This window comes from Chionomys nivalis, chromosome 15 (genome assembly GCF_950005125.1).
Source record: "Chionomys nivalis chromosome 15, mChiNiv1.1, whole genome shotgun sequence".
NCBI lineage: Eukaryota > Metazoa > Chordata > Mammalia > Rodentia > Cricetidae > Chionomys > Chionomys nivalis.
The window spans coordinates 24,270,011-24,295,206 of record NC_080100.1 but is presented as its reverse complement, the minus strand read 5'-3'; the positions used below and the strand labels follow the sequence as shown (position 1 = coordinate 24,295,206).

The window sequence follows — 25,196 nt, the reverse complement described above, 5'->3', positions numbered from 1 at the left end:
GATCTTTGACTCTGAGTACTTGTAATAATATATGATCTTCTCCCCACATTGCCACACACATTTCCCCCATCTATTGTCTCGGCTCTTCAGGGACACATACTCCCCAACAACCGGATGAGTCATAAAATAAGATGTGCATAGATGTAAACCGAGCCTGTTTAAGCTTTCCCTGTCACCGACTAAGAAAATTAAAGAGACCCTCCTGAATTCAGGTCCAGTGGTTTCTAGCGAACAGGTTTCCCTGAGCAGAGACGTACCTTATTTAGCCTATATCAAAGATAGAGTAAATTCCATGCCTCTGTGAAGAGAACGTATTTAAAGTTCAGCCATGCGTAGGTGTGCAAGGACTTGCCCTCCTCTTGTCCTTTACCAGGTTCCTGGCTGCTTCTGGTGTTCAGCTAACCAACAGGAGGAATGCTGAAAAGGTCTCTACCTCTCCCCTTCTCAGAGCTCTGGAAGGAAGGCCGAGTTCATCCCGCTGCAAACTGCTGGACCCAGCCCTCTGCTTCCTTAGGTTCCCCAAACACTTTTTCAAAACTCTGGACCAAGGCAGGTTTTGCCCTACCTCCCTTGACCTTTTCCTGATAAAGTGATCTTACGCCTCTGGAATTGGGATTTTGAATGTATGTGCCTACCCCAAGTCTGGTATTATATTACAACGGCATGGAAACGGAGCCTAGGACTGAGCAGTCGGCCAGCCTCAAAAGCCTTCTTCACTGCCTGCCATGTAATACATGATATGCAAAGCCTCTGACTTCAGCCAGCAGATATTTAGAGACCGTGTTGGCCCTACCATGGGGACTAAACTAATGTGTGTTTAGGTCAGAAAGCGAATCAGAAAAGCCACTGGAGGGCACGTCACGCAGTGAGAGCTCTATAAATGCATCCCCACTCGCAGCGTCCCTTGGCAAACGCTCTGCTCTCCTCTCCCTGCTGTTCCGCGCTTCTTCTCAGTGCTGGGAGAACTTCGGCAGGCAGTTGTCTTCTTGACACAGCCTTCTGCCTTGCAGAAAAGCGGGAGGGCGCAACAGTCCAGGAGGAAGGACTGCCTTCGACGGGCGCGAAGGAAGTCTCATAGTAGCCTCCAGCAGTCAGAGCGCCCTCCTTCGGAGCTCCGGACGTCGCCACCAAGTTGCGATTGTCCCCTGGGGCTGCTGTGAGCTGAGCTCCCCGCGTTTCTGTGGATCTACCCGGCTAGAAGGAGCGAGCCCCGCGGAGGTTCCTGCACCCCTGGGAGGGGCGCTCCGCGTCACCCACTCGCACCCCAAGCCCGCGCCTCCGCAGCTCCAGCGCCTCTTCTCCGGATCTCCGTTCCTCCCCCAAGCCCAGGCCGTCACTGCCTCCGGACGTCCCCTCCCCCCGTCCCGGTTCCGCGCCCCCCACTCCCCAACCCCGGCCCCCCGGCCCGGGCTCTCCACGACCAGCCTGCACTCCTGGCACCCTCATGTCTTCAAGGGACTGCCAGCGCGATTTGACGTGGTGTCTCGTTCGGATCTCCAGGCAAGACCTCGGCATCATCAGACAGGCCCGCCTCATACTCTCAGCCACCGCGCCCCGAGGAGGTGCAGAGTGAGGCGATTGCCTCTGAGCCACCCGCAGCGCCCCAGCCCCGTGCAGCTCCAGCCCAGAGCTCCACGCGCGCAGCCGTGTCACCCCTCAGCCACAGCAGGGGCTGCAGTTCAGACTTGGTCTTTTGGGGTCCAGGAGGCCGGTGTGGGAGGTGTCGGCAGCCTTCTCGCTCCTCGCGGCGGTGGCGGTGGCGGCGGCGGCGGCGGCGGCGGCTGGCACGGTGGCCGCCGCCTCCTGCGTGTCCTCGCTGTCCGGTGCGACCCCTGGATTGCGTACTCTTGATCCCGACCTTCTGGGCGGGGCCCCGCGCTCCTGCCCGCGGTCCGGATGGGTCTCCTGGCTGGGATTCGGGCCACTTGGAGTTAATGTCCAACTGGGGGTCTACGGAGACCGGATCCGAGGTAAGAAGGGAGAAGCATGCTGGAGGGGACCTGGCGGGCGGCAACGGTGTTGTCTGAGGGCAGAAGGGCGCGGCTGAACCCCAAGCGGGCTACTGAGTGTAAAGTAGGAAGGCTAGCCGGAGCTCAAGAGACAAGCTGATCCGAGGAACGCTAGACTTGCCGAGGGTACGTTCTCTTTCCCGCGTGGGAAAAAAAAATCTATGGAGCGCCTAGTGCCCTGGAACCCTGAAAGGCTGGAGGTCTGGGGGCTATTCCCAAGACCCACCCTGGTAGGGCGCTGCTCTGTGCGGTCCTGGAACCGTGGAAAACTTGGCTATCCACTAACCCACAGCGGCCAGTGTCTTTTCCAGAGTGCAACTGCAGCGTTATCATAGCTCGGAGTGTAACTTACTGTTGAGCTTGTTTCGGTCTGTTCTGGAAGAAAGCTAAGCTCGGGGAAGGAGGGCTGCAAAGGTGCTGTGAACCTAAAAATAGAGGTTCACCTCCTCTAGCGAAATCTTGCAAAGCTACATGCCTACCCTTCTCGGGCCTTTTGCTAGTACTTTGTTAATGCCCTTATGCGGATCGAGATTAGGAGAAGGGCTCCTGACAGCGACACGGCCCGGGGTTCTGTCTCGAAAGACTTTTGAGAGCCTTCCAGGTCTCCGCTAGGCCTTCGAGGTGCTTGTTTTAATTATCTCTTCTCTCCAGCGACTCTGGGTCTCTATCCCCCAAGAAATCCCCCGCTCCCCCCGCCCCCCCAACACACACACACACACACACACACACTACTTTGTACCACTTGGAAGTGTAGATTCCTGAATGGGTTGGTTTCCAGCCCCACCCAGGGAAAAGGAACCCACGAATCAGGGTTCCTCTGCCTGGAGATTTGCCTGTGGCAGGATCTGCCTTCAGGACCGATGAGCATGCCCAAGCCCGGAGTTCGCCAAGTTTGTGCTGTTTGACCAGGATAAATGCAACTCTGCCAGTCCCTTCAGGGAATGTGTGAGAGAGCGCCAGACTCTCGCTTCCTCCGTATTTTGAATTTGTGTTTGTTTGGGGCAATCCAACTAACCCCCATGAGCGTGCGCCTCCTCCCACCAAGCCTTCCAAGAGGGATTCGCTGTTTCCTTCTTGCCCTGTCCATGCCCACTCCGTTTCTCTGCGCTTTGGTGGGGGAGGTGTCTTTTAAACAAGTGGCAAGTGTCTAGCGTCCAGGAAGCCCGCAGCGTCTCTAGGTTACTGTTGTAAGAGTTTGAAGTGCTCCTGGGCCTAGAATTCTAACAAACGGACCCCTTCTGATTTGCCTTCCAGAATCATCCCATGTTTCCCCCTTTCTCCAAAGCACCCCCCCCCTTTCTCCATCTTGGGCTGGTCAGTTATGGGGGAGTGGTAAAAGAATGCGTCCTTAGTCGAGGACACTGAGCACAGAAGATAAAGGCAACAGCTCTTTTAGTAATGTCTGTGCGGACCCTAGAGGAAACACCCGAGTTCAGAGTGCACTCTCCTCCCACGCCTCCAGGTCTAGAAAGCAAATCCCAAGCAAACTTCCCAGCCTACCAACCCCCCAAAAGGTGCGGGGGCACTGGCTGGCGACGGGAGCAATCACCCACTTCAAAAGCTGTTTCTGTGACAGAGGATCAAGGTGTCTAAAAGCAGGTTGCCAAGAAACCACCTCAGGTGAAGCACGGAGAGGGGGAATGGGGAAAAGGAGCGGGAGAGTAGAAACCTCAAAAGTGAGGATTAGCATAAGGACGCCCACAGGTCCCCGAGTTAGTTTGGGGATAGATGGTAGACACAGTGGTTCTTCTAGGGTTTTATATTTTAAAATGACAATTCAGCCTACCCGCCGCGCAAGCACTTACAAGGCCCGAGCGGTTTCTGGTGCCCCCTGGTGCCGGGAACTCAGAATCGGCGAGCGGCGGTTTGGCAGTCACTACCGCGGCTTTCCGCGCATCCTTTAACCCAAAGTCCTGGGACCCACCGGGTACCCACGTGCGCGGCACCAATAATTTTGCCCTGCTGAGATGAGCTGGTCCAGGATGGAGAGGGGAACCCGTTTCCCAAGCCCGAGAGAGAACGAGGGGTCATTTGGCAAAGCCAACCTCGGAGTGAAAGCTTGGTCCCTGCAGGGGTCGGTCGGTGCCTTAAGCTATTCGCACGCGCGGCAAAGGCCAGGAGTGGCGAGGACTGGTCCCGCCGGTGCTTTGGGGAAGAGAGCGGCTTTGGGGAAGATAAGCAGGGTTGCCTCGAGGCGGGGCCCAGACAGATTCCTAAGAAGAACCTCCTAGGAGACGCACACCCCATCTTTAGACCCGGCTGTGTGGAGCGGGGGTGGGGGGAGGGAGAGAAGCAAGTGCCACCAACTAAAAGATGGCTCGGAGAGGAGCGTGCTCCGGGGCTCTCTGTAATGAGTGCGCCCGCTCCGCCTCGGGATTGGAGGGGGGAACGCTTTCGGGGCGCCCTGGACTCCCGGCCTAGGATGAGATGGAGAGCCTCCTTTGGCGAGGCAGAGTGAATGTTCCAGTGTTCTCCTCCTTTGCCAGCGTCGCCCGCCACACTTCTGACCGAGGCTCTTCACATCCAATTTTAAAAGCCCTCCGTGAGCCAAACTGGGAAAAAGGGGAAAACCCTCTTAATGCAGAAGGGAAATCTGGTGCCTTCGCAGCTTCCTGCTGGCGGGCACGGCGATCCCGGACGGCGCCTTAACCCCGCGCCTCCCTACTGCTCGGGATCGCCAGCCATTTCGCACGCACCCGGGAGCTGGCAGAGTTGGCACCCCGGAGGCGGGAGGCCTCGCCTTCCCCAGCTCCGGCTCACGAAGAGCCTCTCTGCATTGCCTTTGCACTGCCTGGGAGTTTTCCTGGGCCTGTGCGCGGGGAGGGAATCAAAGGCGTCTTTTTCCCTCCTCTGTGGTGTACAAGCCAGTCCGCGCAGCCAGAACCTCGGCGCTGTGTGGTTCTGTCGTTTCCCAGTCTCCGAGCCCAACAGCTGCGGAGGCAACAGACGCCCAAGGGATGGAAAATGAATTCGTCTCCGCGGCGGTGGGAGGTGGTGGCCGAATTAAACGCTTTCCTGGTGGCCTTATCAAGGGGCCTAGACTGGAATTCTGGGTGGAGATTGTGAGGGGCGGGAGGATGTACCCCAGAAAGGAGGGAGGGAAGTGCCTGGAGACTAACAGGAATGGTGCCTAGAGGTTTTGGTTTTGGTATTTACCTGGAAACTGTTTTTGCCCTCCCCCACGGAAAATGTCAAGGTTATTTTATCAAATGCATGAATTTTCTGATTTGAGAGTGCTCTCCAGGCAGTGCCCCCGCCCCCCGCAACTCTGGAACACTGGGAGAGAGTAACACCGTACCTTTAGGTGACTTAATCTCCCTCCTCATCCCCCACCCCCACCCCCAGCTCTTTGATCAGGACTTATTGCCAGGTTTATAGGGCTTTCCTTTTACCTCTCTCACCCTAGACTGCATGCCCCCCCCCTTTCTAGGGATATGAGGCCTAAGAGTCCAAAGGACTTTGAATAGTGGAAGGCCGAGACTTCCTAAAGTGTTCAGGATTCTAACTGTGGTCCTGGTGTAGCTAAGGGCACAGAACGCCATAATCTCTGTTGAGAGGGAAAGGGTGAGAGTCAAAATTTCACAGAGCTGCAAAAATAAATCAAGAGCATCGTCGGGTATACCATGGAAGATTTTTTAAAAACCCAAGATATATGCAATCCCTGCCTACTAGCAACGGCTAAAAAGTTATTGGGCCCTCGCTGAGCTTTTTCTTGAGTTCATGTTCATGATCCCGAGAAGTGAACTGGCATTTTAAGCCAAGTCGATGCTTCCGAAGTTAGGTAACTTAACCCAGACACTTTTACGCAGGTCCAAGTCTGTAGTTCCACATTAACTTGCTCTGGTGACTAAATTTTTATTTATTCGGGTTGTTTGAAGGGTGGGCGGCAAATAGGGCACTGGAGCCCGCATCCTACCGAGCTGGAAGGGCCCAGCCTGGGACAGAGGAGTGAGCTTGATTTTAGTCCTTGCTGTTGCTTGCTTGGGTGGAAGGCTGGCTTCCAGGGCTCAACTATGGAAGCTGCCAGATGGGGAAGGACGGTTTCTGTCCAGGGCCTGGCAAAGGCAGCCGGATGGGGGCTACCCTATTCGCCCCCGAGGGACTGTAGGGTGCCGCACGCCAGTAGAAGCAGCGAGTTAGAAGTTGCAGTATAAGTTTACGTCCAAAATCTGGGATCTGGAGAGTGGGGGGCTGAGAAGTGGTCAGCAGTGGCGGGGTCGGGAATGCAGGCTGCACCTGGGGTGCACGGGGGTCAGAGTAGGAGACCATGGGTGCTCGGGTAAGCGCGGGTCTGCAGCTGTACGGGAAGAGAAGCGTGGAGTTGAGAGCAGGTCTGCGGGCAGCGCCGGGATCCTGGGCATCCGAGCCTAACTTGCATGGTGCGGTTCTCTCCTCCACGCCGCCCGCCCGCGCAGGTGCCGCCGCTGGACGGGATTCTAAGATGAAGTTATGGGATGTCGTGGCTGTCTGCCTGGTGTTGCTCCACACCGCGTCCGCCTTCCCGCTGCCCGCCGGTAAGAGGCTTCCCGAGGCGCCCGCCGAAGACCGCTCCCTTGGCCGCCGCCGCGCACCCTTCGCGCTGACCAGTGACTGTAAGAACCGTTCCCTCCCTCCTGGGCCATCATCAGTGGACCCCAGGGCACCCGCACGCACGCAGGCATGCAGCCACCCGGGGCCAGTCGTGAAGGCTGTGAGCCTCCCCACTCTCGGGCTAAGGGGAAGAGCGCTGAGACCCTTAAGGGAACTCCTCTGCCCGCTGCTGCCCAAGGGTCACAGGTGCCTTTCTTGTGAGCAACAAGGGATCCTTTGTCCAAGATTGTGAATAATGTCCCTTTATCATTCCCATCAACAAATCTCCCACCACCATCACAGCCAAACACCACCAGAGCACACATTGTCTGCCCCCTTTCTTCCCTGCCCCTCTAAGACACCCCCCCCCGTTCTTTTTTCTTCTTGTATCGCTGTTTTACTGTGCCTCACCGTGCTTAAGTCTAAAACCTCTTGCATTTTCATCCCCACCTGCAAGGGGATATGTGAAAACCCAGCCAGAGAGAACCCAGAAGGGCCTCTGTGTCCAGGGCTAGCTAGCATCTGCCTAGCGTCAAGTCTGTTCCGGAAAGTTCTGTGGTAGGAAGACATCAGGGTGACTAGAGCAAGCAGAGCTGAAAGAGAGAAGCATTCAGAACACACCCCGGGATGCTAATTCAAAGAAAAGCAAAGGAACAAACGAACAAGGTACTCTTACTTTAAAAACAAGCCTGCCGTTTACTACTCAAAAGCTAGCGTTCTAGAAGCAAGCAATTACAGACATGATTTGATACAACCTATGCTCCATTCCTCAGAAGCCCATCTGGGTAAAGTGAGATAGATACATAGCAAGTGATGGAGATGGGTGGGAAAGTATCTAGGCAACAAAGGTAACAACAGAAAAATAGACACGCTCTCAAAATACTCATTCCCACCCACAACCCCCCTAAAATTATTGACTTTGATGTTCTGCACTTGAACTGTGCTGTGGACGTGACCACCCAACCATCCAGGAAGCACTATAGCCCAAGTCAGCCCCAGGACTGAAATAAAGCAAACTCTGTGGTCTTGTACTAGGAAGCAAACATTAAATGTGACGTGCTTCTTGCACAAGTTCCACAAAGGTAAAATTCTATAAGGATTTCTAGAGTGATCTAGGGTTTAAAATGGAATGTAGTTAACCCCCCTGAATTTCAAGCATGAGTCCCAAGACTCTCCATCAATAAACGGAGTAAACTCATCTTTAAAAAGTTCCACATCAATCACAAGCTTAGGATGAGTGTACAAACATTTCTCCAGAAGAAATTCTAAATGCCCTCTTTGCCATTGTCTTCATTCATCTTTTCCTACAGGGCCGGCCAGAGGGACAGGAACACAGTGGTAGATAATAACAGTTCTCTAATTCAGACATCAGAGGAGAGCACAATGACTGTTTGATTGCAAGCTGATTAGTTCCTGGAGGTGTAATCGCCAACTCTATAAGTATCCTACCTAGGATGGCTAGGTTGAGCTTTCCATTAATTCTTACAAGTAAGTGGCTTTAGAACTCAATGAACAGTTTACCATTGTACACAAAAGAGAAGCCTTTCTTCTCCCACGTGCCAGTAATAACCAGGTCTGCTCCATGGCCTCCATACTCCTGGCTTACCCATCCTTTGAGACTGGAGTCCTCTAGGATGGTAGTGGACTTCATGCCAGAAGAGTCTAATATAATTGGTTTGAGGTGTAGCCTGGGTGTGGGAACTTTTAGATGCTTTCCAGGTGGGACTAGTGGCCATCCAAGGTTGTATCACCATAGTTTGAAAACACCCTAGGAAAACCTACAGCTTCTGTGAGTTAATCAGCTACTACACACGAAAGATAGCACTGAATCCCATTGACTGCATAGAGCCCAGGGTGATATGAGAGGGAATGGATTCTCCTTTCTCAAATGATGCATCATCGTCTGTGCACAAGATTCTGACTACTGATTTTGTTCAAGAGAGCAGAACACACCCAAATCTGCTTTGTCCATGGAGAGATGCAGTAGAGCCTAGACAGAGAAATTACCCCAAGAGAAACTGAGCTGTGTTCTAAGCCAACTGACTTCTTTCCAGGTATGTTCAATTCAGTAGCAAGCTGTCAGTGCAAGGAAGGCAAAATAATGACAGTGTGCAGACTTTAAATATTCAACTGGTGTCGGCACACCCCTGCCACAGTGCTGACATTTATATCCTGCACGTGGAGCAACTGGCTACGTCTGGTATAGAAAAACATTAAGTCATTTCATCTCATTTGAACATAAAAAGTGCTATAAATTTTGGTCGCTATAATTTCCTTCGGGTGCTTGGGATTTAGTGATTAAGCAAAAGAACTTCTGTTGCTTTAACAGTCAATGAGCCCTGTCCATCAGGACCCCGGAGCTGTGGCCATCCGCTCAGAACATTCACTCTTGGGTCTGCATCCATGCTACTGGGTCCATTGCAAACTGAGCATCCCGAATTCATATATGGCGTGACTATGCAAATAGAATAACTGACTGGCTTGTCTTAAGGTCGGCTATGAAATGGACAGTCCGTGGCCATTTTACACTGACTCAGAAACTTGGTTGCAGTTTGTCTTTGGAGGCACCCAAGACTTTGTCTCTCACCCCCTTTGTTCATTTGTGCCTCTTCCTGCCATTGTCTGATTAGAGAAAGTGCAGGGTCGTGTCTGTAGTGCTCAATATACAGATGCTACAGCACTTTAAAGCTAACAGGGAAATGATGCTTCTGAGAGCTGAAAAGGTGAAGTCTAAAGTGCCAGATATCCATGATGGCAGCAGACAAGTCTGTGGATACTGGGGGCAGTGTTCACCCAAACCACTAAAATATATTTTGTATGGAAGGGAGAACCTCTATAGGGCTTGGATGGTCTTCAACCGATAACTAAAACTGATTGCTCTCATTTTTTATAGTTCAGGTGGTTTCTAACTTATTATAATACAATGGGATTACAGCCTGTCAGTTTGGTAGCAGGACATGAAGTTTTCTGTAGAAACAATCTTGTAGATCAAGCTTTCAGGGAATAACCCATAAAAAGCGTCATGTAAACCATGATGAAACTGAACCGTAACTCACAAGGTTACTAGGTAAGGGTGTCTGCCCTGGGTGCCATGTCCCATCATATCCGGTGTAAGAGACAAGGATGAATTGTATGTAGAGAAGCCATTAGAATAAGCATTGACTTTAAAACTGAAAACTTGAATGAAGCCAACCCAGCACAGTACAGTAGATGGTCTTAAACTTCCAAATCTCATATTTTGAGATGTGGAACTCTAAATAGGTAAGCACCACCCACTCGCTGCTTCCACCTGTATGGAGGAGCCAGTAGGAAAGGTAGCTCACTATATAAGAGGGAAAGGAGGCCTGGCTCTTGGAAAGGGGCTCTTGAAATTAAAGTCAGTGAGGAAGACTCTTTTAGGGGACACTGATACATTGAGATCTGAGACCAGCATCTTCTTCCTCAAGCCCTAATAACTGTTCTTCAGAGAAATGCTTCCAGGGCTCACTTACAATTGAGCAGCCGTAGGACTGCACTGGCCCATCAGCCTAAGCATTATGCTCAGAAGAGTCAATGTTAGCTAACACAAAAGTGGAAATGTCTGGTATTTCCTTTCCTACTGTATGTGTGACAGTTTTTTTAAAATCCAGTGATCTTGGCCTTCGCTTAATGAAAATGTAATTAATCATTTGAGCTCCATCAGAAGCCGTTTTATATTAAATAACCCCCATATGCCAGACATGGGTAGCATCCAAAAGGCAAACATGGATCTAGTTGTAAATTATAAGGAGACAGGCAGGTGGAAAGGTTAGTGGACAGATAGATACATCTATCCTTTGGCTAAAGTCATGCCGCCAAGAATTCCTAGCAATGTACTTGCTGGGATTTAGAGAACAGGACAGCAAAAGTCCAGGAAAGGGATTTAAGGCGTGTTTGAATGGTGGGTATTTGGAAGGAAAAGGAGGGGGACATTCCAGACCAGAGAGCAACATGAAGAACTTGTGGCCATGCTATAAGGGAAGTGTAGTCAGAGATATAAGGGAGACAGAGCAGTGGGCATGAGCTAGAAGAGGGACTGAAGCAGTGGTGGGAACTGGGAGATGTCTCCCCAGGTGATTATGGAGTGCTCTATCTAGGAAAATGCGTTTGCCCGTTTTCTATAGCAAGCAGGTGACCGTGGGTGGCCTCCGCTATACAGCTGTTGTGTGGCAAATATTAGTCCAGTACTCATGAGTGGGGATTTCAGAATGAGCAATTTTTTGGCTTGTAGTTTTGCGTTCTTATTTTTAAAAAGCTTCAAGGCATGAGCACAATCAAATAAAGTCACTCACCATCATGGGCATGTAAATACATCTCATTACTAAAGTTAGTGTCCCAGCACCTTCTAACTATCCACATGAGTAGCCTGGTTTGGAGCAAATAACTTAATATCCTAAAATCAAGCTAGTTTGAGCTCTACTGAACAAGGTTATCTCTATCTTATAGACGAAATAATCAGTTCTATTTACATCCTGTCCCAGGTTACAGGTCTAGGAAGTAGGGAAGGCATATTTCAAGCTTCAGGTGGTCATCTAGTCCCAAAGCCAGTGCTCAACATAGACTATGATTCTAGGTTGGTAGATTAAAAATAATACAAGTATGTAGCTGAAAATCTATCAACTAACCCTAAAACATAGATTTCCAGGAAAATCTGTTTTAGATTTCCTCTTGGTCCCTTTCCTGACTCTTTCTGGCCTGATGAGGTTTAAGGCAACAGTATTGATGATCTCAAAGCTCGTATCAGAACACATCAGACACATGTGTTTTTGTAAGGATTCCCAAAAAATGGGCACAAACTTTCAGGAGAACTTCTGGGAAACACACTTGTTCTCAGATCAGTCCCCTGCTGCCAGGTGGCAGGCAACCTTCAGGTAGAGGCAAGACATGAGTGCCAGGGGCAACAGGAGGTGACTACTCCAGAAACAAAGTATGGTCACCACTAGGACACATCTGCTACTTTGGCTAGCTTGGTAGCATCAAAGACCACATTTGTGAGGCTTTGAGAAAATACTGGAGCTGAAAGGGCATGACTTAAACAGTCCATGGTCGCGTGGGGGCCAAATGGCCCAGGCCTGGGACTCCAACTGCTGCATTCAATAGGTACCATAGGGAAGATGATTAATACTGAAAATTATTTCTTCTACACGTCGAGGTGGACATCTAAATTCTTCTATTGTGAGTTTAAGTAGTTATATGTCATTGATTGACCATTTGGGAACTACACACACACACACACACACACACACACGCCTCATTTGTTTTTCCCTTCAGGCCATTTGAGAAGGTACTACAAAAGTCACAACATTAAGTATGTTAGCATATATGTCCTAAGAATAACACAATGTCTTGCACAAGCACAAATCTGCTACAAGGTCAGGAAATTTGATATCAGTGTAAGGCACTTATCCAACAAATAGTCCAGCTTCACCAGTCCTGGTGATAATGTCGTCTATATTACTTTTTAAGCCTAGAATCGCATAGTACATATGACTGTCTGGCTCCTGTATTCTTTAATCCCTTCTTGCAACCCTTGATACTGACATTTGGGGGGAAGGCCTCCTTTGTCTATCGTTTTTCTGACTGCTCCTCAGTTGGAACTTACCTGACTATTTCTATGTGGCTAGATTCAAGTAAATTTCTTTGAACGACTCTGTTTGTGGGTGCTGTAATCTTGAATCAGAAGCACCTAACACCACGTGATCCTAAATTGACTATGTCTGAATTGTCATTAGTTGGCACGATCCTCACTATGAAGTCAGAACTATGGGTGTGAAGTTCCCCTTACACAGTCAGGAACCAGAAGGGCTAATAAGGCTCTGGGGGGGTCATCAGCAGGGCCACCACAGGCCTGAGAGACAAAGCAGATGTGAAGTTGGAGGAATAGACAAAACCCCAAGAAGCTACCCCGGTGCAGCCAAAAGCTGTCTCATAATACTCCCAGGGTACATGTGCCTCCAGATGAATATAGGAAACCCCATTCATGGCACTCTGTTGAGTCTGTTGCTGCTCAGAAGGTTCATTGTCAGGCATCTCTAGGAACACAGAAGAGGCAGCGCACACCCCTGAGACTGATGGTTCCCTCTGCCCACAAATCACTGAACCAGAGCCTAGGCAAAGGTCTGTCCTCTGTCATGCATGCTTTAGAGTCTACACTGTGGTGAGATCCAGTCCTGGATCTTCTGTGCTTTTCCTGAAGATGCACAGTGGTTTCTGTTCCCCTGCCTCTGATATAAATACCAGTGAAGAATGATCACAGACACACTATATTGACTTCATAGAACCCTTCTTTCCATTCATTCCAAACTCAAACCTTTGCTTGTGTTGATCTTGACCTAAAGGTAGAGTTGACTGTTCCTGTCTTAGGACATCATGGGGAGAAGAGCATCCTGGGGCACCACAGAATCAGACTTTGAGTCAGGGCAGCCTGAGCTCATATCCACACTTGTCCCCACACCACAAGACTACAACAGGCTACCCCAGGACACTCACATGTGACTCGTCTGATGGCAAAAAAAAAAAAAAAAAGAAAGAGAGAGAGAGAGAGAGAGAGAGAGAGAGGGAAGAAGGAAGGAAGGAAGGAAGGAAGGAAGGAAGGAAGGAAGGAAGGAAGGAAGGAAGGAAGGAAGGAAGGAAGGAAGGCAGGCAGGCAGCATTGAGGTTTTGCAAATATAGTTATCTCCACATGATGCTTGTGCCTAGTTCTCTGAAGTCTTCCTGAACTCTTAGAAATTCCTGTCAACGCACGGACAGGATAGACACACTTTCCTCATATCCAACTGGGGCTGTGGTCCTCAGCCTTCCTAACGCGCCACTCTTTAATACAGTTCCTCATGCTGTGGTGACCCCAACCATAAAATCATTTTCATTGCTACTTCATAACTGCAATTTTGCAACCTTTGTGAGTTGTATTATGAGGATCATTTGACCCCCAAAGGGGTCCCAATTCACAGGTTGAGAACCGCTGAGCTGTAGGAATCCACCAGACAAGCTCAGGTGGATTTTTTCACCCTCTTTGCTTCTCTGCCATCTTCTCTTAATCCCTCTTGTTCTCCTAGGAGTCCCCAAGGCCCTCTGAGCTACCTTAATTCACTTCTCACCTCTACCCTGGGGAAGATCCAGGGGCTCAGGATGCGCTGTAGAGTCCTGTGGCCCCTTGGAGACTTTCCACCAGGGCCCTCACTCCCCAATGCCGGCTACCACTGATAACACCACAAGAGACCAGTTTCCCTAGTGGCTCTTTTGCACAATTAATTTTTTAAGTCTTCTCTTTTTTTTTCTTTTTTTTTTCTTTTCCCCAGAGCTCATGCCGCGTGCTCATTAGCATGGGGTAGTTATTGCTAGCTGTAAAGTGCTTTTAATCACACCAGGTGTCCATGGATTAGCTGACAAATGGGCACCCTGGTGGGTATTTTCCTGACTTAAAAGCAGGAGAATGGCCATTCCCCCACAGGGAACCATGCTGTGTGGCTGGAAAACCATCATCACTACTGTAATAAAAGTATGGACCTCATACATAGAAATCAGAGCACTTGGAATATGAATAATGAAATTAATCTACTGTTCCACAACTGGGGTTTTTATTGATTGTTTGTGCTCATGTGTAGTTATTATTAAGTTTTCTTAGTTGAGTTGTAGGCTACCAGCTCAAAATATGTATAACTAATAAGTAGGTGCCGGGCTGGTCAAAGTAGATGCAGATGCTGAATAAAATGGTAAATTGGTTGCCCGAGTAGCCTTAAAATATACCCTGTGCTCCTTTTCTGTATTCTGAAGTGCTGTGCATTCTGACTGGTCGTCTTCTTCTGCCTTGAGGGAATCCAGAAATGCTTTAAAAGAACAACAGCCAAACACTAGCGTATTTACAGTGCGGAGACTCTTTAAATAAGCCAGCGTCACTGTTGGTCATGAGAAAAGAGCATGGTCACTCTGGAGAGGGTCAGACTGGCTTCATGAATTGACTTAGTTGCTGGTGGCTTCAGAAAAACAGATGCTGCTGAGTCCCTTCTGATTTAACCAAGAGTGGCCTCTTAATAGCTAATTTGTTCTGTACCCAAAATAGGAGAGCAAGACAGTCCTTGGATAAAAGAAGGTAGTCCAGCATTTGGAACTTAGTGCTCTCTGATATATTTATTCTAAGTTGAAGTATGTGATAAGATGAAGACATTTAAACAATGCACAGTGATAAAGCTATGCAGAACTCCTCAGAACATTTTTCTGCCGTCTCGCCACGCATTTCCGAGGTCCCCGACAGGCAAGCAAGAACAAGAGTTGACAGATGACCTTCTGGGTCTCGGACAAGTTGCCATGACTGACTGTAGCATTGGAGCAGGGAGCTGGGAACAACTCAAACAGAGTCGGTACAGCAAAAACAAAAGGGGTTAAAGTTGAAGATCTTGAAGAAGTTGTACCTGGCTTTTGAGTGACAGAGGCTGACAGACTAGAACAGGTTATTACAGTACATCTCCTCAGAGGCTAATAGGATCAACATGGCCTCCTCAGGTAGAAACTCAGGCTTGACAATGCCTGGAGCCAGGGCATTTGGTGGTACAAATACAATGCCCTTTCTACATTTCTTTCTGGTTCTCTTCAGTAAGAACATGGATTGGTTTAGTAGAAGGTTGGCAATGATTATTTTAAATTTCACAGACAGGTTCAGCTGAGCTAGGAGGTAAAGTGATGAGGCCTTCTAGATCCCAGAATACCTTCTGTGGAACTTCACGGTGTAGGGGCACGGAAGCTAACAATGGTAGCTGAGCTGAATGCTGCTCCCTGCATAGGTGGCTGGAAGCCAATACCTGTTAGCACTTTCTGGCCAAAGCTGAAACTGATCACATCTTAGGGTTTCAGAATGAGGGCGCCCCAAAGGACAGCAAGTTGACCTCAGGATGGCTAAGCCACTTGTCCAAGGTCACATGCTGGTCAGGGACTGACCCCGGCCTGGAATCTCAGTCTCTATCTTCTCCAACTCTGCAGCAAGAGCTTGGTCACTGGTGCCAGACTGAGCCTGAGAAGCTTCCGGAGACGGGGCCTCTCTGTCTGAATCTGCCCCCACTGCTGGCTGCTGGTGTTCCGGTTGCGACTGGGACATTGGCAGATCTGCCTCAGAGTGATATACAAGAACAAGACGAGAGAGTGGTGCCCCCAAAAGGCATGGCTTGTCCCTTCTCAGAGACTCGTTGTTCTGTGGCCCATGGTGGCCTAACTCTGAGATCTATTTAATGCACTTGAGTTCATGCCGGACTTTTCCCATAGCAGGTGTATCTCCCACTTCCTGTTCCAAGTCTCAGAACTGGCACATCTCGCCCTTGTTTCTGCATTAATTTCCCTCTGCCACCAGACTTTAAAAAGCTACAGAGCAGTAGACTTTTTACTTAGAAACAAAAAGGCATCGTGCAGGACAAGACCTACACTGATCTTTAAACCAGCCAAATTTCTACTTACTAACCACATGGGTCAAGAGCAAACACGTCTCCCCTGAGCCTTTCCGGTCTGTAAGGAGGTGTATGGAAATGTCCAGTTTCTCACAGCTTGGCAGCAGTATCGTCAGGTTTCCCCTTCACCCTGTGAGACTAAGCAACCTCTCCACCCTGATTCTATGCTACGTGCTTCAAGGAAGCTATTGTTTAAGGCCTCACTTAAGAAAACCTTGCAATATGAAGAACTTTAATGTAATAATAGCTGCATACTTCTTGCAATAACTTTTCAAACTGAGTGAAAGAAAATTGTGCTTGTACCTTTCTGGAAGGTACAGATGACTGGTTCCTATGAAATGACATTAGTCATTCTTGAGAAAGTATACTGATCCTAGGCTAATGTCTTCATAGAAATAAACATTCGTGTGCGCTTGTGTGTAGACACACATAAGGATATGCTTATGTCTATGCCCAAGAGAGGATTTCTATTTCTCAGACACTCAGCCTACATGGCAATATATCCTTTGTCTGCAGTAGAGGTAGGAACTTCAGATCGAATCCCCCTTCCCCAGGGTGCTTCCCTGTCCTCGGCCTATGGATAGTCTCTCATGGGAGACTTTGCATCTCACAACTGACTACCCAGTGTCTCATGAGCACCCCATGGTGCTTCACTCCTCAAGCCTAGCACCATCTCAGAAGTGGACAAGGCCCTCCAGGCACTGACTTCTAAGTACTTCTTATCTGTGTTGCCAGCTAGGCCCTGGCTCCCTCTGTGAGCTCAGCAGTTTGTCCTTGCAGGTCCGAGCTCGAGCTGGAGGCTGTAGAGTGCGGTAGAGAGGCAGAGCCTCCCACACGATCAGCGCCTGTGTCTTCCCTAGCCACTTGGCAGGTCTCATGTTGGCCTGGAAAATCTCTTCTCTCATAGAGACACTATGGTGCTAGGATCAGCCCCTCCCCCTTTCCTGGAACAGACACAGCTGCAGAAACCCTCCGCTGTTCTCTGCGTCCACTTCCCGAGCAGGAAGGAGTAGCATGCCCATGTTTTGTGGACTACTTGGGGTTACCTCCCGCTTGGATAGGCTAACAGCTGGCTGAGATGTTGGCCTGGCCAGCATGAAGACGACACATGGCTACCAATACAAAAGTGACCTTTGGGTTAACATATGGCTGACCTACAGCTTTTAAGAAAAATCTGACATTTTAACCATGTTAACCAAGACAACACTCTGAATTTTGGATTTTTATTTTATTTTATTTATTTATTTATTTATTTATTTTTGCTTAGCTGTTAAAAGGAATGCTCAGAGCCTTTGCTATTATTCCTATAAAAATTCAGTTGGCTTTACAAAATAGTGACAATCCCAGTCCTTAGTTCTTAAGGTGGCATTACCATTTTTCCCCCATAATCGAGGGAGACAAAGCCTTTGTAATGAACAGTTTGTTCCCAGAGTTATACCCCGTACAGGTCTCATTTGTTTAAATAGCAGTGTTTATACAAAGGCCACATCAGAGTTAAAATATTTGAAACAGAACAATGCCAAAATATTTGGTTACACTCTGAAGGATGACTTCAAGCAACTGAGAACTTTGATATCTTGAAACGTTAGCTTTCAATCAGACATATTTCCCACACCGTATCTGGGAACTAAGCAACTGTTCAACCTATCTGCTTTCATTATCTATTTACTTACATTACTTTTATCTTATTTTGCTTTTTGGTTGTTAAACTCGTGGTCATCTTCTTTTGTGGTTTGCAAGCATTTTATGGAAGTTAGTATTGGCAGGGATGTTTGTAGCGCTCACATTCTGTAACTTTTCATAGGATGAGAGCATGTTGTGCCTTTAGGTTATAGTATAGGAGAGAATCTAAACCAAGCCCCTCAGCTCAGTGAAGTCCTAGCCAGTTAAAACAGCTGTGGGCCTCTGAATTCAAGGTAGGATGCTACTTGCCTGGATGAGGCTAGAAGTTTCTGTAGCCTTCTTAAGAACAGGCCAGTGAGGTTTGCCCACCACCCTTCTACAGAATCATTTGGCCACTAACATCCCCTAAACTCTAAGCATGATAAAGCGGGGCTGTTTCTTCAAGTGAAACTCAGAGGCACCCAAAAGCCTGGAACTAGAAATTGACTCAACTCATGGTTTGAAAAATATGATGTTTAATCCTCATTTATGATTATTCTTAAGCCCACAATTTACATATGTAAAGCTTTCCACATTGACACCTGTTGTTTGTTCATTTTTTTTTTTAAGAATATGAAAGAAAAAAGTTTCCCTTCAGCTCAGTAAAGAGTCCAGTAAAACCTGGAGCTGGGGCTTAAATGGCATTCCTTCTTAGCATCTATGTGAAAGGGAGACTCCCCATCAAAAGAGGAGTCCTGAGCTAAACCTTCAGTTCAGTGCATTGAACCGGTGTGTCCCAGGGACAGTAAGGCCTTTTGTTGTTTTGTTTGCTTTTGTTGTTTTGAGACAGAGTTTCACTAAGAATCTCTGACTGGCCTGGAACTCACTAGGCAAACAGGGTTGACTGGCCTCAAACTCCCAGAACGTCACCTGCGTCTGCTTCCAGAGTGCTGCGGTTAAAGGCGGGCATCACCTCCACTTTTGTTGTTGATGTTGTTTGTTTGCTTGTGGTTTTAAGTAAGATAACAGCAAAATTGAAAGGAAGGTACAGAAATCTCCCGCATGCCTTCTGCCACCAACATCCCGTGCTATCAATACCCCTCACTTGAATGGTATCTGCTGCAGTCTCCCCAAGTCCGCGGGCCACATTGGAGCTCACTCTGTGTTGTACATGTGCGGGTTTGAGTATGGATTCATGATGAACAAGAAGCTTTTTTGCCAAGGCTCTTCCCTGGTTCTGTGGAAGAGCCAAGAGGAATTTAAAATATGAGAAAAGCACTGTCTCATAGTGACATAACTGTGTCCCAAATATTACAATATTTGTCCCGTGCTAGATTTGGAATTATTAATCATTTTCACTCAGTATTTATCTCAGATGCCAACCTAACTCAGCATCCCGTGTTGCATCTGCTAAATAGAGCCTGTGGCAAAGCTGTGCGGAAAATGGGGAAATTTTTCTTAAGAAGGTTGAAGGTGCTAGAGCCAAATTTTGCCCCTGGAGTATTGGTTCAGGTCATCACAAGACTCAGATAATATGAAATTGTGTCACGGGTAAATTCACAAGTTTCTGAAACCAGGAAACTTGACTTCTTGTAACTCCAACGTCTTACTGTTAACGTCTGTGGAGTTCTTGTGTTTCATCTTCCCTTTTGATTACGCTTCAGCTGATTAGTAATCAATCTTAACTTCTATCCTCCCAGGTTTTTAACTTAATGGTCTACTTAGGAAATTTTTAAACAGAGTCAAAGACCCCATAGTGTGAGTCCTTTGTTAAACAGAACCCTTTTTAAGAAATTAAAAGCACCATTGTATTTTAATTAGTCACTTCAAATATATCTATTTTAGAAGTTTGGGTTTCTAATTAAGCATTTTTACAAATATAAGAAAAAACAAAAGTTTTTTTATAACTAAACACAGACACACTTTATTTTCTCCTCGCTAATTTCACTATTTGTGAAATAAATAACAAAAAGCACACTCAGATCATTTTGAAAATAAGCAGTTTTCCATATTATTAAAGCAGAATAATTTAAGGAACTGATGTCTTTCTAAGAAAACTCCCTAAAGGAAGTGCCCTGAGAAAACATTTCTAGGGAAATAGGAACCAAGCACCCTCTTTGGGTCCAGTCTCTGGAACTGTGTCTGGTCCTCCTCTTATGGAAGATATGCCTGAGAGGCCATAGGCCTAAGCTTCGAAGGGGGGGGAGGGAAAATGATTTTTCTCCTCTCAGGTCTGAAGTATCCGTGCTGCTCAGGGCTTCACCAGTTCCCCCGTCCCCACACAAGATCTGAGATATTTTAGAGCCTTTCATTTCATGAAGACGCAGTTTTCCATAGAAGCCATAGTATCATCTTAAAACTTTTCTTTTCCCCTCTAAAAGTAACCTCATTCTGTTATCAGGGCCTCCTGGTTCAGAATTCTACCCCACTTGTTTGTACTCCATCAGTTCCTGCCGGAGTGGATCTCAAGTTTGAAGTCCAAAAGGGTGCAAAGCAAATGTGGGCCAACCTAGACTTCAAGGCAAAACCAAAAACAGAAGCACATACAGTTTCTGTATGATTGTATTTCTATCCTCTTAGAGACCACAGAGAACGAATGAAAAAGAAGACCAAGTTAGATGGTGTTAGCACACAGGGAATTACAGCAGGGGTAGAAGAACAGGGTGGAGGGTCTAGAGGCTTGGGAGGAGTTGCATTTTCAACAAAGAGGTCAGCCAGTAACTGAGTCCGTCACCATCAAGGATATACTTAAAGGTGATGTGAGAGGGTATATGGTACTGTGAAGGGTAGTGGCCCAGGCAGAGGCAGCCCTACGAAGGCCCGTGTTTAAGCTGTATTTCTTGGTCTGGGTGATTTAGACCCTAAGGACATTTGGCCAAGCCTAGAAACATTTTCATTGTTTTGTTATTAGGATGGAGAGTGGTTCTATAGCTTGGGTTTCTGTTGCTGTGCTAGATATCTGGCTGAAAGGGTTTACTTCTTTCATAGGTTATATTCCATCATTGAGAGGAGAAAGCAAAGCAGAAACTAGGAACTGAAGCTGGGACCACGCAGGAACTCTACTTACTGGCTCGCTTTCAGCCTCACCTTCAACTTCCTTTCTTATATAGCTCAGCCCCCACCCCCATCTAGGGATAGTTCTGCCCACAGGATGGGCCTTCCTATATCAATTCACAAAAAAAAAAAAAAAAAGGAAGGAAGGAGGAAGGGAAGGGAAGGGAAGGGAAGGGAAGGGAAGGGAAGGGAAGGGACCCACAGATATGCCCACGGGCCAGACTGATAGAGGAAATCATTCTAGTTGAGGTTCCTTCTCCCCAAGTGTGTCAAGGTGACAACCTAGATTAGCCATCAGGAACTGAGCAGAGGCAAGGGACTCAGCTAGACATCCTGTGGACAAGACAGCTTCCTAAAGCAAGGAATGCCCTGTCCCTCAAATGCCAGCAAACATCGGGAAGAGAGAAAGAGAGAATGAATACAGTCAGATGCAGTCAGAGATGACTACGGCTGGGCACAGCAGAGGCCGGGATAGGTACAGTCTTTCTGCCAGTTGGGGCTTCGGCTCTTAGATGAGGGCAACAGCAAACTTCGGTGCACTCTGGGCAGACAGGGCAAGTGATCTGAGTTGAAGAGTTTACCACTGACTGGGAAGCAGATTGCAGAGTGGTGAGGGCGGTTGAGACGCTAGCTCAGCTGATAAGGGGCTTGCTATGAAGACATGAGCCTGAGTTCAACCTCCAGCAGTCACATAAAAACCTATGACCAGAGAGACGCCTGCCAATCCCAGGCCCCAGTCTGAGGGAGGTGGAGATGGTAGGGTCCCTGTGTCCTGCTGGCCAACCAGGGTAACCCTGTGAGTTCCAAGTTTAGTAAATCATATCTCAAAATAAGACAGAGGAACTAAAGGAGACACACGTGCTGACTTCTTAACTCCACATACTATTTTCCCTTAGTTCCTCATCCAAGGTAAAATGAACTACTCAGAATCTCAGATTGTAAATCCGTGTCTTCCCCAGAAGTCTCAAACATCCTGGTGTGCTCTCCTCTCTCCTCCATGGGGTCTCTTTTCCTGTTTATAACCCCACAGTGAGGTCCCTGTGGCAGCTGCAGCCATATCTGGCTTCACCCCTAGACCTAAGGCTGCATCTGTCCCCCAAAACCTCTCCTTTATATTCAAATCATTCTATATTTTTTGTTAGAGTTGTTCCATTTGTTTGTCAGTAAAATACAAATATAATCTGCCTTTCCATTTCCTTGGGTTTGGGGGATGGGTTTTAAAATGAAGTTGAATTTTAAAGACATTTGTTTGTGTGAATCTGGTCCCACTCAGTGACGCAAAGTCAGGGTAAACTTATAGCAAAGTAGCAAAGTCAAAAGACATCACGTTTCCTCAGTCTCTAGTTTCTCAGTTTGCTTTGATGCTCACATACACCAGAATTCTGCAACAGCCTGAGAAAATGCAGGCACCTCCATTCCACCCCAAACCAGGACACCCAGGTGTTTGCATTTCAGAAAGCGTTTGAGAGGGTTTCTTTGAATGACAGCTGTATTCAAGACTTTGAAACAGGACCTTAGATGCCACCCTGGTCACAGCCACCTGTCTACTTGCTTAACCTGGCAGACATCATTCAGACGAATAACTCACCCTTAAAGCCTTGTTTCCTACAAGGAACCGTGTCAACACTCTTCTCTTTTTGACATCAATATTTCACAAAGTGTTAGACAGCACATTTTAGCCTTTACTTCTAGGGGACCACCCCGAACACATAGCATAAACGGATGATCACTTTGCTGGGGGTACAGTTCTAGCTAGTTCCAGGGACGCTTTGGTTCAGAAGACTCCCTGAAATGATCATTGTTGTCTCATGTGATGTTTTCTGTTTTGTTGAACAGCCAATATGCCTGAAGATTATCCTGATCAGTTTGATGACGTCATGGATTTTATTCAAGCCACCATTAAGAGACTGAAGAGGTCACCCGATAAACAAGCGGCGGTGCTTCCTCGCAGAGAGCGAAATCGGCAGACCGCAGCTGCCAGCCCAGAGAATTCCAGAGGGAAGGGTCGCAGAGGCCAGAGGGGCAAAAATCGGGGCTGTGTCTTAACTGCAATACACTTAAATGTCACTGACTTGGGTTTAGGCTACGAAACCAAGGAGGAACTGATCTTTCGGTATTGTAGCGGCTCCTGTGATGCGGCCGAGACAATGTATGACAAAATACTAAAAAACTTATCTCGAAGTAGAAGACTAGTGAGTGACAAAGCAGGCCAGGCATGTTGCCGACCGGTTGCGTTCGACGACGACCTGTCGTTTTTAGACGATAACCTGGTTTACCATATTCTAAGAAAGCATTCCGCTAAACGGTGTGGATGCATCTGACTCCGGCTCCAGAGACTGCTGTGTATTGCATTCCTGCTACAGTGCGAAGAAAGGGACCAAGGTTCCCAGGAAATGTTTGCCCAGAACGGAAGATGAGGACCAAGGAGGCAGAGGCGAGAAGGAAGAAGAGGGAGAGGAGGAAGAGAAGGAGGAAGGCATCCATCGTGGGAGCCTGGTAGAAGAAGGCCCAGCTACAGACAACTGGATAGGAGTGAGAACAGCCGTCTGAGCACTCCAGGATGGCAGGTGATGTCACCAGAAGCTCAAGGCTGGCGTCCCTGCTTAGCTGTTGCCAGCGTTTAACTGACACAGTCCATGGTCACCGATTGCAGTCCGAGTCGCCGATGCATGCAGAGAACCAAGCCAGTGGTTCTTTCTCACGTGTCTGAAGACACCAGGGAAATGTCTGATTCTGGTGTCACCTCTTGTCACTACATTTTCTGATGAAAATAAGAAAGATGTATTTTCCTGTCACTCAACGGATTCACACCCTAGAAAGGAGGGGGGAACAAAAGCAGAGGTACAAAGAGATCATAACGTTTGAGTTTGAAAACCGAGGCCTGAGGTTGACTACATCCAGCATTTGGGGACGGGGGCACACTTGGTGGTTGAATTTGAACACAGTGTACGGGGTAGGGAGAAGTTGGCTAGGAACCCAAAAGGCTGTCCTCCTGCTTAAAAACAAACCAGAAGGCATTTCCTTGATGTCCTCGGGAACAGGAAGAAAGCTGTGGTTTTCGGCAGCATCCTGGTAGGAGAGCTAGTGGGGAAGGCCCCCAGCTGCCCCTCCCCACCGCCAGGGAGACCCCCGGGGCCTGTTGGTTTACAGAGACTGACGTTACATACACAGCTCCGTTTATGCGTGGTCACCAGTGACCAGAGAAGCTACTCGATGCAATGCATCTGTTTCAGATACAGAGATATAGAAAAGATATTTATTAAGATTTAAGTTATTGTTATTTATTACCATTCACTAATGAATTTCTCTCTTCTTCCCTTATTTATTAAAGTCTCTTTTCAAAGGTGCCAAAGTATATGTGCTCACAAAATACAAAAAAAAAAAAAAAAAAAGGTGACAAAAGGAAGTATTAATTGGGAACAAGGGTCCATACTCTTCAAAGTATTAAAAGGGTTTCCACTGGGCAAAAAAATCACTTACTTTACCTTTATAAGACAACCCCTCATTAAATGACCCAGGTTTCCCCCATTTTATGGACAGGGTCTCCTGTGGCTTAGGCTGACCTTGAACTTACTGCTTGGTCAAGGATGACCTTGACTTTCTGATCCTCCGACTTCCTGTGGGGTTGAGAGCTCAGACAACTCACCCATCTCTGCTCTAGGCATGGAATTCAGGGCCTCATCCAGGCTAGGCGACTCTAGCAGCTGAGTTACACCCTGTTTAAGGAGCATCTCAGCCCCGCCCCCTCAACAGCAGTCCCAGTGCCGTTGCCCCATCACTGAGCAGAGAGGCCGCAAGCTCTGCTTCCCTTCCACATGTGTGACATCAGAGCCACATATACAGAAGGATGAATTCCCCTTGGTCGTCCTGGACTTAAGTCACCTAACAGTGAAATGAAGGACCTGCCAGGTAGCCAAGGTTTAGCCCTGCCCGATGGCACCTCTGCCTCCGTTCTTGCCCACCTACCTCCTCCCTGAGGGCACAGAGGCAGAAGCACATGGGGAATCTCGGAGGGAGAAGCCATCTGCCTTGTCCTTTGCCAGGTCTGTTGTCGTCTGGGGTCAACATTTGTGATCCCTTCCAACCCACCGAGTTCTAGGAAGAAAGGTTGACAGAAAGAGGCCATAGGACATAGGAGGCCTACCCTCATTGTGTAGAGCAGAGGAAGTAGATGGGAAAATGGCACCTCTCACTGTCCCCAAAGTGTACCTGTCTAGCTGGCATACAGGTCATGCCTTGAGTCCTATGTTAGATCTTGTTACACATTTCATAAATGGAATTTTATGCAGAAATTAATTAATCACTTCCTTCGTAGCTGCTACCCCCCAAAGTAGGACCAATTGGCCTGTCTCAAATAATCATGTTAAAATTTCAAAGTAGCCAAGAGGTAAAAGTTGCTGGACATCCCCCTCCCTGACCCATGGCCCTAAAGACCCAAGTTATGCATGGTTCCACACCCTCTGCAGGACTGGGAAATGGAGGCAAAGGCTGCGCTCTCACCCTCTCCTGCTCA

At 48.0% G+C, this 25,196-nt stretch overlaps 1 protein-coding gene across 1 annotated transcript; it reads left to right on the top strand.

Moving 5' to 3' along the window:
- Window positions 1–1,872: 1,872 nt before the first annotated feature.
- Gdnf (glial cell derived neurotrophic factor) lies at window positions 1,873–24,925 on the top strand. Its single transcript, XM_057789861.1, has 3 exons — window positions 1,873–1,970; window positions 6,425–6,601; window positions 22,520–24,925. Exons 2-3 carry the CDS (start codon window positions 6,451–6,453, stop codon window positions 23,002–23,004), a joined length of 636 nt encoding a protein of 211 aa, XP_057645844.1. The 5' UTR covers window positions 1,873–1,970; window positions 6,425–6,450; the 3' UTR covers window positions 23,005–24,925.
- The last annotated feature ends 271 nt before the right edge of the window (window positions 24,926–25,196 follow it).

Excerpts from the sequence above, each read along its gene's own strand:
- Gdnf (XM_057789861.1), top strand. The coding sequence starts at position 6,451 with ATGAAGTTATGGGATGTCGTGGCTGTCTGCCTGGTGTTGCTCCACACC. Across the intron at positions 6,602-22,519 it reads CTTCGCGCTGACCAGTGACT|CCAATATGCCTGAAGATTAT; the intron begins GTAAGAACCGTT and ends TTTGTTGAACAG.